The 13,814-nt window shown below is 43.1% G+C and overlaps 1 protein-coding gene across 1 annotated transcript in view; it reads right to left on the bottom strand.

The window, feature by feature from the left end:
* Positions 1-3,569: 3,569 nt before the first annotated feature.
* Positions 3,570-13,814, bottom strand: part of PPP1R3B (protein phosphatase 1 regulatory subunit 3B) — a 10,900-nt gene continuing 655 nt past the window's right edge. The window contains exon 2 of the mRNA XM_018565584.1: positions 3,570-4,543. Coding sequence (XP_018421086.1) covers positions 3,685-4,543 — 859 coding nt within the window. The 3' untranslated portion in view covers positions 3,570-3,684. The remainder of the gene's footprint in view (positions 4,544-13,814) is intronic.

The following is a 13,814-nucleotide window of genomic DNA, read 5'->3' as shown; positions in this document are numbered from 1 at the left end:
TCATTCTAGGTCAGTGGCAAAGTATCAAAGCCAAGTACAGGCTCTAGTTTGATCAGAAGCCTCTATATTTCTCTCAACGCACATTTCCTTTTGAAAACAAACATTTTTTTCTACCCTGTCAGGTACCTTATAATTCAGATCCTGTGCAAAAGGCACTCTTTAACATCTGTTCATAGAGGGGGATGATAGGAACACCTAGGCAGTTTAAAGTAAACCTGTGTTTTGTTCATGCACAATAAAGCAGGAGTGACCATCAACCTCCCCCCACATCCCAGTAACTGAACAGAGTGGTAGGAGTGTTTGTGTTCCAGTTTGACTGGGCATTTAAGCACATTTTTTTTGCTTTGAAGTTCATGTGTCACTCATCTGGCCTTTGATATATGCAGTGAACAAGGACATCATGACGATCACAGGAAGGCTGTCTTTAACATACATGCTGTGGCTGATATCCTGCCTTCACCTTCTCTATTCAGTGCAAGAGGCAAGATAGCAACACTCAGTTGGCACAGATAGGTCTAAGGGGTCAGAACGGTTTTAAAGCAGCACAGCTTCTGTTCACAGACTATGCACAAGTGAATTATCTATAGGAGAATATCTAGCAATGGTTTATAAAAGGATTGGTTAACCCCTTCATGACTGAGGCCCTTTTTTTGCACCCATGTTATATTCCACATTTTAGGCCTGGAAATTAACTTAAAACCCCCTAACATTATATATTTTCTGAAAACTAAGATCCTACAGAATAAAATGGTGGCAATTGCAAATTTTTATGTTGCACGATATTAGCGCAAATCATTATCAAACCCCAAAATTTAGTGAAACATTTACTTAAATGCCCCAAAACACAATAAAAGATGAGGTTACAACAAGTAAATAGATACCCAACATGCCCAGGTCAAAAATTGTGTGCGTCGGTCCGTGAAACTGCAACAAACCTCAGTAGCCCCAAAAAAGTCCATAGATGCTTCAAAAGCCCCCACAGGTCATCAATTTAGAGATACACAAAAATACTGGCCCTAGAATTATTGCTCACTCCAGCGTGCACGGCGATACCCAACATGTATAGCGTGTTCGGCGTTTTCATACTTAGGCACACGTGTTTACGTGGCGACGCAGGGGCCGGGTACTTTAAAACATTTTAAAAACTTTCTTCTTTTACTTTGATTGCTATCACATAGTGGGGGCTAACAAGCCCCCCCCCATGTGATAGCAGATGGTGGTGACAGGTACTCTTTAAAAGGTGATGCTGGGGGTCCAAAAGACCCCCAGTGTCACCTTTACACTCCAAATAAGCTATTGCAGATCGCACTTCAATAGCTTATAGCTGGGCTTCAGGAGCCCAGCACTGACAGCTATGGGGCCGGACGTGATGCAATCTGCATTGCTTCCGGTCCCATAGAACGGGGAGTGGATCGACGAACGGAGGTTCATCCATCTCCTCCCCAGCTCCCCGCTGACACCAGAGAAGCTGGTCCCGGGCCCGTAGGAGCCCGTGAAGCACCGCGGGGGGCGACCCCTTCACCAGGCCATAGAATCTCTTCTATTGTAAAGCAGACAGTTGGCTTACAAGTTTTAACAGAGTCTCTTTAAACAGCCCTGATGCTGGCGACGTACACTGTACGTCGTCAGTCGTGAAGGGGGTTAAAGAAAGGGCTGCTTTATATTAAACCTTATGGCATGTGAACACTAATGCAAATGCCCAGACCATAAAAGATGGAAGTTTTTCCCCCTCCAAAAGAACACCTACACATTTCTGGAGGGACGAAAATTCACTTGTCTGGACAAGCACAAAAAAGGTTCTCTATTGAGATGGTGTCCAGAATTTATCTAGAACTGTGCAAATATTAGAAATGTCACACTCTTTAAAATTGTTAATGACACACAAGTCCAGCTTCTAACAAATAAACACAGATTCATCACAGGCTACTTGTTTGTTTCACCTTTATTACATTTTACCTTAAAAACATCCATTTAAAGGTCGAATTAAAAAAAAAAAAAAATACAAATCTATTTTTCACTCGTGATTATAAAGTGCATTTTTCTGTCCCCCAATGAAGTGTACACAATTTTCTTCTTAAAACATCAACATGCAGAGGAGGAGAAAAGAAAAAAACAATATAATAAAAAGGAAAAAACTATCAAGGCACTTCTAGTTTGAAAACACTAGGGGTTGAGTTTAACATCTCTGCAAACATTCACAGTAGGCTATCCCCATTTTTAAACTGAAGACCGATTGCGCCTGTTCAAGGCTATCAAAAGTTTTGTTTCAAGTTCGAAAATAACTTTTGTTGTGTATACTCCGACACTGTTCCCCCTCTACCAGAAAAATGGATTAGGAAAAGTAAAGAGTAAGCTATACAGTATACTGTAACTCATGAAATACTGGTCTGTAAATACACATCCTAAAAACACACAAAAAAGGGGGAAAACTTTAATATTTAATAGTTGAAAATTGTGCAATCTTTAAAATGCCATACAAAAATGGGGTCTACTTGGGTTAGTCACAAAAGATGCAATTTCCATGTCACCACATACAAGCTGGGAAGGAAAAGCATCAGAAAGCTCAATGGCATCCAAGTTTTCTGGTCCTTGACACAATCCAATAAAAGGTAATTTGCAGTTGTCTTCACTGATCCTAGAACCAATGCCAACGTCAATTTCAAACCGCTCCTGCTACTTTCCACCATAAATTCATAAGATAAAGTAATAAATAGGTGGTAAAACCTGATGCAGATACAGTAGTAGGTAAAGAGTCTCCAACACAGAGTAGTTTATTAAGTGGACACCAGTATCCAGCCAAGAAAATAAAACCCCTCCACAAATCCCACAAGCTATTCAACTGCCAGTATTAAAAAAAAAAAATTAACAACCCTCACACAAGCAGCCTTAAAAATCAGCTAAATGGTGCATGGAAAGTATGCAGTGAATGATCAGAGTGTAGAGTTTAAGGCACATATTCCTAAGTGACTTTTAAAAAGGGTTTGTTTACATAAACAAAAAAGAAAAGAACAGGAGAATACGGTTTCACTTGGATTTGGAGTTACAGCACATATAGCTGTTGATCAAATCAAGACAGTAATGCTCATGTGAAAAGCACGAGAGGCCTACAATGCAAGACTTGTGCAAACACTACTGGATGTGATCTACTACACAGATGCATGTGCACAGGGCAGTGCAAACAAATAAAATTACTCAGTTCCAGCAGACTTAAGCACATTTTACCTGAGAAGAACCAGCAGAAAAAAAAACAACCTCAGTAGGAAAACCACATACACATCATTTCTGCCAAGAATGTAAGCTAGAGCACAGCCCCATTATGAAGTGTCAGCACACTATGTACAACATAGTTACTGCATTAGAATGTATAGGACATTATTAAAGAAAAAGCAACCACAAAGATGATGTTTACCGTTGAATAGAACTAAAGCAGCATTAGGAAGGAAAAAGTTTAGCAGCGTCTTCCTGTCTTGACTCCATTCATTTTAAAGAAGGTGCTACTTTGGACATTTTAATGGATGAGGAAGTGTAATCCTTTTGCAATACACTCTACACGTTACATTTTCACTGTAATCTACTATACGGTCTGAAACCAGTTTCAGTTCAACAAGGCTTAACATGTTTGAAATCTCACCATACACCAAGTCTCCAATGTTGGGACTGGCATAACAGTACTTTTATACTTCATTAGTAGTAGGGCCCTTGTTTATCAAACCCAGAGTAGCTGGACCACTCCGGAAACAAGCCATAAGAGCACCTGGGACTCCCAAACTGATCCACAGAAAGGTTATAATCAGGTTCACAGTGGCGGTTGTGAAAGTCAGACCGAACTATTCTGTAATTTTGTCCTTTATTACTGTCCCAATAGGTTTTACTATTGCATTCAAAACAGACAGCAAATTCTATCTTCTTCAGAGACCTAATAGCATCCGGCAGAATAATATCAAATGAGAAAGTGTCCCTATCAGTGCCTGCATAAGTGTCTTTGACATAGTGGCATTCGTGGTCTGTAAAGCTCTGCCAAGCATTGAAGGTCATTCTTATTTTGACATTTTTCTGGAAGGCAAGATTCTTGACCTTTATAGTGCCAACAAGAGTTCGCTCTTTGAGCATGCAATTTTCGAGACAGACAAAGTCTGCCTGGAGGCGGTTCCTGAAATCCAGGTAATCTGCAGCAGGTTGTTCAAAGTCCAAAATCAGATGTTCTTTCTCTAATGTGGTCAAGTTAACTATGTTGTCAATCAGTTCTGTGATGTTGAAGGGAATCTCCAGAGGGTCATCAAGCTCCGAATATACTTTTACCATAGTAAGGGATAGACCTCTACTGTCTGCAAAGGAAACCCGCTTTTTCACTTTCTCCTCTTGATTTTTCAGCTCTGTTAGCAAGGTCTTGTCGTTTGGTTGGATACATGGTCTCAGTGGCTTGCTAGTTTTGGGTGTAATCCTGCATTCCAGGTGGTCTCGTTTCAATGCAGTCGAACCCAAGTAGAAATTCATAGCAATGTCTACTGCCATGGTTGTCTTATGGGGAAAGAAGTCTTGAACACTAGAGAGCAAGAGAGAGAAAAAAAAAGATGTGAAATTCCATAGTTATATGTTTGCCTTGTTTTACTAAAATGAGCAGCATATTAGAAGTGAACCTAATTTGCCAATTGGGAAAAAAAAAAAAAAAGGTATATTTAATACATTAATTATAATCGATTAGTTGGCAGTAGGAATGCACCAAAATGTTGGCCACCAAAACATATTGGATGAAAATGCCACTGTGGGCACAATACCATCTTTCAGTCAAAATTGTGGTGCATTCCTAGTTTGTCTCCTCCCCACTGGGTGCTGCTCTGCGCGCAGCATCCAGTAGGGAGGAGAAAAGCTGTGCGTTGTGAGCGTGTTACAGGAGGCAGAGCCAGTGTTGATAAAGAAAATTCAGCTGTCAAAATAGAGCGAGCTCTCCTCCCGCACAGTCGGCTCAGCCTTCTGCGACAGAGTCAGGATGGAGAGCGGTATACAGTCAGCGATCGCTGAATGTTTGTAAATAATTGGACGACATACAAGTTACTATGTACCAGTTATGAATGAATAGGAAAGTTATCTACATCACCTCCTGTTCATACATAGTAAACATACTATCTACACAATGTATGAATGAACAGGAACACTCAGTATAAAAAGATTCCTGTTCATTCACAACAGGGGAAGCAGAAAGCATTGAGGACTGTGTTCTCAATCTCTTTTTCTATTATATAAATTGGAAATATTAGGGGTCCCTTTAGATTTAGATATTTTCCAGAGCCCCTTAAAGTAAAATATACACACACCCTTTTTTTTCCGGTTTCGGCCTGACTATTTTCGGTTTCAAAATTTCATTTCATACTAGAATTTGGTCAGGCTGACAAACTTGTTTTTCCCACCATTTCTAGTTTTGTTTTAAACGGGGGGGGCAGGCTTTATTTTTTTCTTTAAGATTAGGGGCCCCTGATATTTCCCTTTGATAATAATAAAGAAGATTAAGGACACAGAGCCCCAGCACTAAATTAACTTCTAGTTCAATGAAGCATGCAGGCTTCTTGTTCATTCAGGAATCGAGGAGATAGTAAACCGATACTATGCCCATAATCATAAATGAACAGGAAGTGATGTTGAGCACTTCCTAATAATTGGGGGTCACAGTATCTGAATACTATGTTCTCAATTATTTACAAACATTGTAGTGTTGCGAGAAGTTTGGTGTAGCTCTCCTCTACTTGGCAATGTCTGCATGCGTCTGTGGCCCCTCCAATCCCTGCTGGGAGAAATGGGAATCGGAGGGGACACCGAACCAATGAAATACTGGCTCCTAGCGCACTGCTACTTTTAAATGTGCCCGTTGTCACTGGATTATTAACTTGAACAGGTTGACAGCTGCTGCTTTTAAACAGCATATATGGGATTCATGCTGCAGAAATTCGCAAGTTCCCGACACAGGAATCCCTCAACACACCTACTATGTAGGTGTTAAGGCCTAAATCTTAAACAGGATACATGCTGCACTCAGGGCTGACCAGGAAAACTCAAAACTGAACGTTAACCTGTCCACATGCAGGATACAGATCAAACCCCAGTGGCAGGTCAGACAATGCAAAATGTCCTATATAGATAGGCATTGTTGTAAATGTTGAACTTAAAGCACTGGCTTCAGAAAGCGTGTACAAAGCACATTTTTGCTGCTTTCGTGAACCCACTTTAGAACTTTTGAGCTCCAGTTTGTAATGCAAGGCAAACAAAAAGCAGACTGCCATTGCTTACCTTTAAAAATGCTAGCTACTCCGTTATGTGGCTTTAGACTAGACTTCAAAAAAAATTGCTATCCTATAGGAAACATCTAGAAGTGTTAACTTTGCCTAAGCAGTACCCTGAAAGATTTACATTTCGTCTTGAATTCCTTCTTAAAAAGATTAGAGCACTTCCTGTAATGCTCAAGACACTCCTAAAACCTTATAGCCATAGATCTGGTATTTCATGACATCACTACTGTGCCACTTTGTGAAGTAAAACCTGTGTTGCGTGCATCTCCCTCATTCATGTAATAGACCTGTGCTTTCTCCACCTCTCCCGCTACTTGAATATTACCCACCAGTCAACACATCACCTGTGGAGGGACACGAAGGGGGGGGTCTGTAGGTGGAATCAGCCACAGGGAGACTACAAGCAATGTTGGTGACCAATTCTTCATGTCTTTTGAAAAGTCTCCATAGCTCTGGTCCTCTTTAAAAAAAAAAAAACAAAAAAAAAAACCTTTGATGACCCAAAGGTAAAACTAAAAAGTTAACCACACTGCATAACAAGTTCTGCACATACTGGTTAGTTTAAAAGAGATCTCTACCATACCCAAAATTGACCATAGGCGACACCTTAAAAGCTTTTACCGCTCATCAGTTTAGCGTTATCGTGATTGGTGGCCCTAAAATTATTGCTAACTCAGATGTTTGCAGCGATATGCAACATGTGCGGCGTAACGGGCTCAATCATCGTTTTTGCATGTATGCGCACCTGACGCATGTTTGCATGCGTGCATGTATATGGGTGGGGACTTGAAAAATGTTTTTGGTTTTATTCTAATACGTTTTCATGTGTGACTTTACATTTTTTTTTTCAACTTTAATTTTTTTTCCTATTCCTCCCCCCCCCCCCCCCTTAACTTTATTGTTATCGCATACGGGGCAAAGAGATGTGACAGGTCCTCTTTATGGAGCCATCAGAGGTCTCCAAGACCCGAATGTCACCTAGGGACCCCCAAAGAAGCTGATGAAGCAGAGATCTGCTTCACCAGCTTCTGAAGCTGGAGAGTGACAGCAGAATGCGGAAGTGATCTAATATACATCACTTCCGCATTCGGACACTGGAGAGGGGACTGGAGGGAGATCGTGTACCAATCTCCCTCTGATCCTGTCAGAGCCACCATGCTGGTCCTGGGCTCGCACCGGGCACAGCGGAGCCTGGGACCAGCGGGAGCGGGGCGCACACACAGGCACCTTATACAAGCGATCCGCTGGCTCTATAGCCAGCAGATCACTTGTATGTAAGCAGGCATCACTGCCTATTAAATTTGGGCAGGTTACCGCGCGTGAGTGGGCATGGCTGACGGGACATTTAAATATGCCCACTCGGATCTAGGAGGCAGTTAAAGCCAGTTCCTAGTAGTGCCACTGATTACCTTAATTTGAGTATATCCACTTTTTGCTCAAAGTCACTGTCTACGTTATCAGCAACTATTGCAAACTTAACTTTTATACTACTTGTAAAGGACTTAAAGCAGAACTCCACACAGAGAGGTTTTTCATCTTCTTTCTCTTCCACTGAGGGGCACAGAAAGTTTTTAACAAAGATGTCCAAAAGCAGTCCGACCAAAGGATAGGCAACAGCAAACAACTGCCAACAGGCCCACCATTAAGATCTATGGACTGCCTGCCTTGCAGGCCAATGCCCTAGAACTGTAGTCTGAGAGGAGGCCAAACCTCCCAGGTCGGCAAAAGGACAAGACCATGGGGGGAAAAAAACAAACAAAAAAACACAGCAACTAAAACCTGCCCCTAAGCCTTGTCTCAACAGACCCCAAAGATCAAAAAGGACCAAGTCCATATCAAGGATAAATGTCGGGGAAGAAAGCTTAGCTTATCAGGGGTTAACCCCAAGGATGGCATAAGTGGAAGAACTTCCAAGTAGGTTAATGGTGGTATTGGAACCACCTAGAGAGTCAGCATGATCAAATAAGGTAGGGTACATGGGAAGCTCCCATACAAATAGGGGATGGAAGCAAATGTTCCTTATCCCAAGACAGTCATAAGGCCTGCAAACTAATAGCAATAAGGATCAAGCTCAAAACTCACCCATCAGCAAGGCCTCATAGCCCTAGAGGAAAAAAAAAATACCCTGCCTATGCTGGAGGCTCAGAGTTGCTGGGCTAGAGATGCTCTGGACTCCACAGATCCAACAATGCATCAGAGTCCATGAAGCAACAGGCAGGAGAGTTATCAGCGTGACAAAGAAAAAAAAAAAGGCATTTTACCAGACAATCCAACATTGAGTCTGCAAAAGAAACCAGACATGCAGATCCCATGGAGTCATAGCATTCCCTACATTAGGAAAAACTAAACTTGTTCAGCATGCAGAGTGCCACGGGATCATTGAGTTTCCCTCCAACGTTGTCCACCTGCAACATAGGATCAGAGATGCATCCTGATGTCTAGACCACTCCATGTCCAGAAACAGCCAGTTGAAAGTAACTGGCCTTTCAAAGACCACACTTTAGGTAAGCAGAGTGGACAGAACTGGAACAAGCGGTTTCTTCCCAGTGAGGGTCAAAAAACTACTATTCTCGCCAGAGCAGGACCTTCTAGAAAGTAGGAAGATAAATCATTGCCAACCCCAAAAGCCTGATTAACCAGGTCATGAAATACCGGTTCCTCAAGGGAAGACAGTGAAGTCTACTGAGAAACCTGATCCACAACAGGAGGAATAATCTGAAGTAGTATGAGAAAACACTCGGGTAAAGTGGGTTCCCTTAGAGAGGATGGCCCTTTATCACACAATTCTCCTGCAACAGCAGAGAAATGGGCAACTCCCTGACCAAGGGAAAGGGGCATGAGCGGTAGAGCTGTAGTTTCTCCTACCGCAGAACCATTCTATTTTTAACCACTGCAGGCAGGGACGTTTTAGTGTGGTCTCCCAACTTACCAAGATCCAGCCAAATCTTGGAGACATTTGGACCATCAGGAAGACCTGGTCCATTAGGGTGCACACTGGCTGCTATCCACAGGTTATCTGAGTAACTCACAATGTGGGTATCATGAGAAGGCACTAGGGCAGCACTGGAGAAAGTGTGGGGGTGAGACTAGAGTGTTAAAACCCCAGGTGGATGGTGGGAAGAGAGAGTACATGCCTTAGCTGACCATGAAGGTCAAGCGGTCTCCCTGGCAAGGACAGGGACAGTAGATCTGAGAGGCAAACGCCTCTCAGATCTCAGATTGACAGAGGCAAACGCCTTCTATGTCAAAGAGAACTGAAGGCAGATGGCAATACATTTCCTCAGACCAAGCTAATGCAGGAGCTAGGACAAGTATCTTTAGGAGCAAGAGACTCCAAGGGAAGGAACAGAGGCCAATCTGTTAATCTGTGCAATCACAAAATGTAGATGTTGGGAAGCAAGAGAGCAATTTGAGGGTTCAGCCTGTGATCCTGAACGGGCAAACCCTACACCCAATATCTGAAAGGCATACTATCCACGGTCCTGCAACAATTAACAAATGTCCTACCACTTAGCATTAAGGTAAACTTCTACTTTTCTAAGGAAGGCTTCCCTGATTTAGCAGGCTGCTTACTCCCAACCTCACAGGTGGCTGGAAAACCAGGCTTGGAAGTCCTGGGAGTGCTTATGCCAGGTGTAGGGGAGGAAAAGGAAGGGACATAGCTGACCTCTCCCTATGACTTGTTACACAGAGGCAGGTGTAGTCTTTGGCCTCCAGATATATTACTTGATGGTAATGTAAAGGGAAGGTCTGAAGAGACATCATACTTTAAATACCAGACAGGACAAGCACTCCACAAAAAACAAATGTCCACAACCCAGCACTTGAGAGCTTTGCTCATTTGTAACAGACCCATACAGGAGAAAAGCCAAGAGGCTGCCAGCAGGTAATAACAGCTGAAGTCTAAATCTCCAGACATCTGCTTCACACAGTCGAGGATCCATTACTACGGTCAAGAGATTCCTTTTGCAGATTTAGACCATTCTGCCAAGATTTGACAAATTACGGCAACAGACAAAAAAATGGCTAAAATCAGGGCTTGCCAGTGAGAACTTGGTTTTTAGAGAGGAATTCCAACTGTAAGTAGAATCCATGAATCTGATGCTCTATATTGGCCTAGTGGTTTTCCTGTTGAGATCAGTCACTGGCATAGCCACAATAGGTGTAGACCACTTCTTAGCATATCCTTCCCAAATGTGAACAAATCCAGTAAACTCTTATGGTGTCTAGAACCCATCAGGATGCTTCCCATTGCAGTGAGGTGGTCTTTGCAGCTCTAGGGACTCTGAAAGACCCAAAACAGGGGACTGCAGGCTGATCCTCTACATCAGGGATGGCCAACACCGTCCCTCCAGTTGTGGTGAAACTACAAATCCCATGAAGCATCTCTCTGGGAGTCATGTCTGTGACTGAGAATCTTGCAAAGCCTCAGGGTCTGGAAGGTGCCTTGCACGAAACCCTGTGCCTGAAGGTCACTTCTAGGCTAACCTTGCAGTGTTCAGTCCAGTAACAGCACTTCAAAGCCAAGCTGAAGATAGGGTGACCCTGGGCAGTAGCAATCCGGAACCAGCTCCAGCAGTGATGTAGAGAAGAATCTTTTTTTTTCTAATCAAAAAAGGAAGAAGGTTAGACTTTTCCCAGAACACCAATAAAATAAAAAACTGGTTGTAGGAGTGGGTTACCCTGGGCTTTCCTACAATTTTATCTAGTAGTATCCAAACCTCCTGCCAACAGCGGTATAAACCTATGGTGAAGACATCCAGTGTTCCTTAAAGCACAAGAAAAAAACAAAACCTTGCTACATACCTTATTTTAGACCCATTGAAGTCATCACTGGGTCTCTGTGCTTCTCTATTCGCATTCAAACACTCCTAGGTGATAACCATATGCAACGTTGAGCTTCTATGACTGGACAAACTTTTTTTTTTTACACAATAGGACCGATAGCCTGTAAGACTATTTGCTTGTGCTTCAGCTGTTGTGCAGAAAAGACCACCACCACACACAGGTACTGCCAGGTGTGCTGGTTTAGAAACTGTAGTTTGCAGCATACAGGTGAAACTCGAATAATTAGAATATCGTGCACAAGTTCATTTATTTCACTAATGCAACTTAAAGGTGAAACTAATATATGAAACTAATATTAGTTGCATTAGTGAAATAAATGAACTTTGCACGATATTCTAATTATTCGAGTTTCACCTGTATTTTTCATTTTATAAGAGCCAAGAGAGCAGTCAAGCAAAAAATGATTTGTTTGGCAGCTTCGATACCATAAACTCATTGCACACCAGAAGCTTTTTACTTGAGCTCTTGTTAAAATGACATTTCCTGACACAATGGGGGTGATTTACTAACCCCTGAACACACTACAGAGGTGTATACACGTTCGTGGTGTGTTTAAAAGGTTAGTAAATCAACCCCAATGTGTTCAAAGCATATACAAAGATGTTAAACCATGCATTTCAATACTTTAAAAAGTTTGAGCTAAAACAAAAAGGGTTGAACACATTTATTTTGCCATACAACTCATGAAAACAGAGCCATTAATGGTGGACGCGAGCCATTAATGGTGGACGCAAACCAACCCGGGATCTGTTCTCGGGTGTCCTAAAGGGAACCTGTCACTTACACTTGCTATTACCTATAGAAAATGCTCAGGGAGCCCCAAAAAATCCCAGGCACACATTTTTGAGTGGCAAGTCTCAAACTGTGTAGCTGGCCTCTACTGTGGAGTTTACAAACGAATCCAGAGAGGCCTGAGACACATTTCTTAGAAAAACCTTTTGTTAAAGTGACACTAAAACAAGTTAAATCTTAAAAATGCATTCAAGTACCTTAACCAATAACAAAAATTTAGTTTATTTGTGTATCACTCGGCTGTAGATCCTCAAAACATCTCTGAATTGGTGCTAAAGCTGGCCATACACCTTACAATTATCTGCAGATTTTCTGTGATCAGATGGAAAAGGTGCAACAGATTCCTCCATCTACACTCAACTGTGTGGATGGAGTCATCTCCACCTGGGCCAATCTGTTGCACTTTTTCCATCGGACCACAGCAAATCTGCAGATAATTTTAAGGTGTATGGGCACCTTAAAACGTTCCTTCCTTCTTGAGGGTGGATACTTTTCTTCCCCATGAACTTCAATACAAATTGGTAAACTAAAAAGGTGAGATTGTAGTCCATCACAGGAGTGAGCTTGGAGAAGTGGCTACTTTACAACATACACAGGGACCATGGAGAACAAAAGTAGCCATCCTACAGAAGGAAGGACAGTGTCAGCATCAATTCAGAGATGATTTAAGGATCTACAGCCGAGTAATACACAAATAAGATACATTTCTGTTAGAGAACTATGAGGTGAGTGCTTTTCACTCACCTCATAGTTCTAGCCAACTTGTGACAATTCGACTGCCGAATCAGCAGAAATGTAGGCCGTGGGTGGCCCAACTGGCAGCCGTTCCTCCCTGTTCAACAAAAGTGGACGAAAAAGGAGGTAGCCTTAAAAGGAGAACTATGAGGTGAGTGAAAAGCACTCACCTCATAGTTCTAGCCGACCTGTGACAATGAGACTGTCACAGGTCGGCTCAGTAGATCGGGAGGTGAGCAAACACATACCGGTGTTCGCTCACTTCTCTATCCTGTCACAGCTCTCTGCCGTGACAGGGGAGAAACTGGATTCCCCCCTCCCTGCCAGCTGACTTGCGGAACGGATGGGGAAGGGTACAGCTGGCTCTGCCTCTAGATAGGCAGGGCCAGCTGTCACTCAGCTGGGCGGATCCCGGCACAATTGACGTGATCCGCTTCAGTGTCTCAGTATACCGCGAGCAGCAGCTCGCGGTATACTGCGGCGTCTCAGTATATCGCGAGCTACAGCTCACGGTATACTGAGCCTAGGGTGACGGTAGGACGCTAGCTTGTGTCCTCCCGTTACCTTAAGGAGAACTATGGGGAAAAGCCTTAAAAGGAGAACTATGGGGTCAGGGCTTTTCCCCATAGTTCTCCTTAGGGTAACGGGAGGACACAAACTAGCGTCCTACCGTCACCCTAGGCTCAGTATACCGTGAGCTGTAGCTCGCGATATACTGAGACGCCGCAGTATACCGCGAGCTGCTGCTCGCGGTATACTGAGACACTGAAGCGGATCACGTCAATTGTGCCGGGATCCGCCCAGCTGAGTGACAGCTGGCCCTGCCTATCTAGAGGCAGAGCCAGCTGTACCCGCCCCCTCCCGTTCCGCCAGTCAGCGCTGGCAGATCGGGGAGGGGGGATCGAGAGGTGAGAGAACGCCGGTATCTGTTCGCTCACCTCCCGATCTACTGAGCCGACCTGTGACAGTCTCATTGTCACAGGTCGGCTAGAACTATGAGGTGAGTGAAAAGCACTCACCTCATAGTTCTCCTTTAACCCCATAGTTCTCCTTTAAGTTATGGTACTTGAACTAATTTTTAAGATTTACTTCCTGAGTTTAGTGTCAGTCTAAAGCGATTTACTATGTTTCACTATAGACTAAACCAATAAGCACATTATG

Source organism: Nanorana parkeri, unplaced genomic scaffold (genome assembly GCF_000935625.1).
Source record: "Nanorana parkeri isolate BGI_ZX_2015 unplaced genomic scaffold, ASM93562v1 scaffold863, whole genome shotgun sequence".
NCBI classification, from domain to species: Eukaryota; Metazoa; Chordata; class Amphibia; order Anura; family Dicroglossidae; genus Nanorana; species Nanorana parkeri.
Note: the sequence above shows the minus strand (reverse complement) of the source record. Positions and strands in the feature narration are given on the sequence as shown.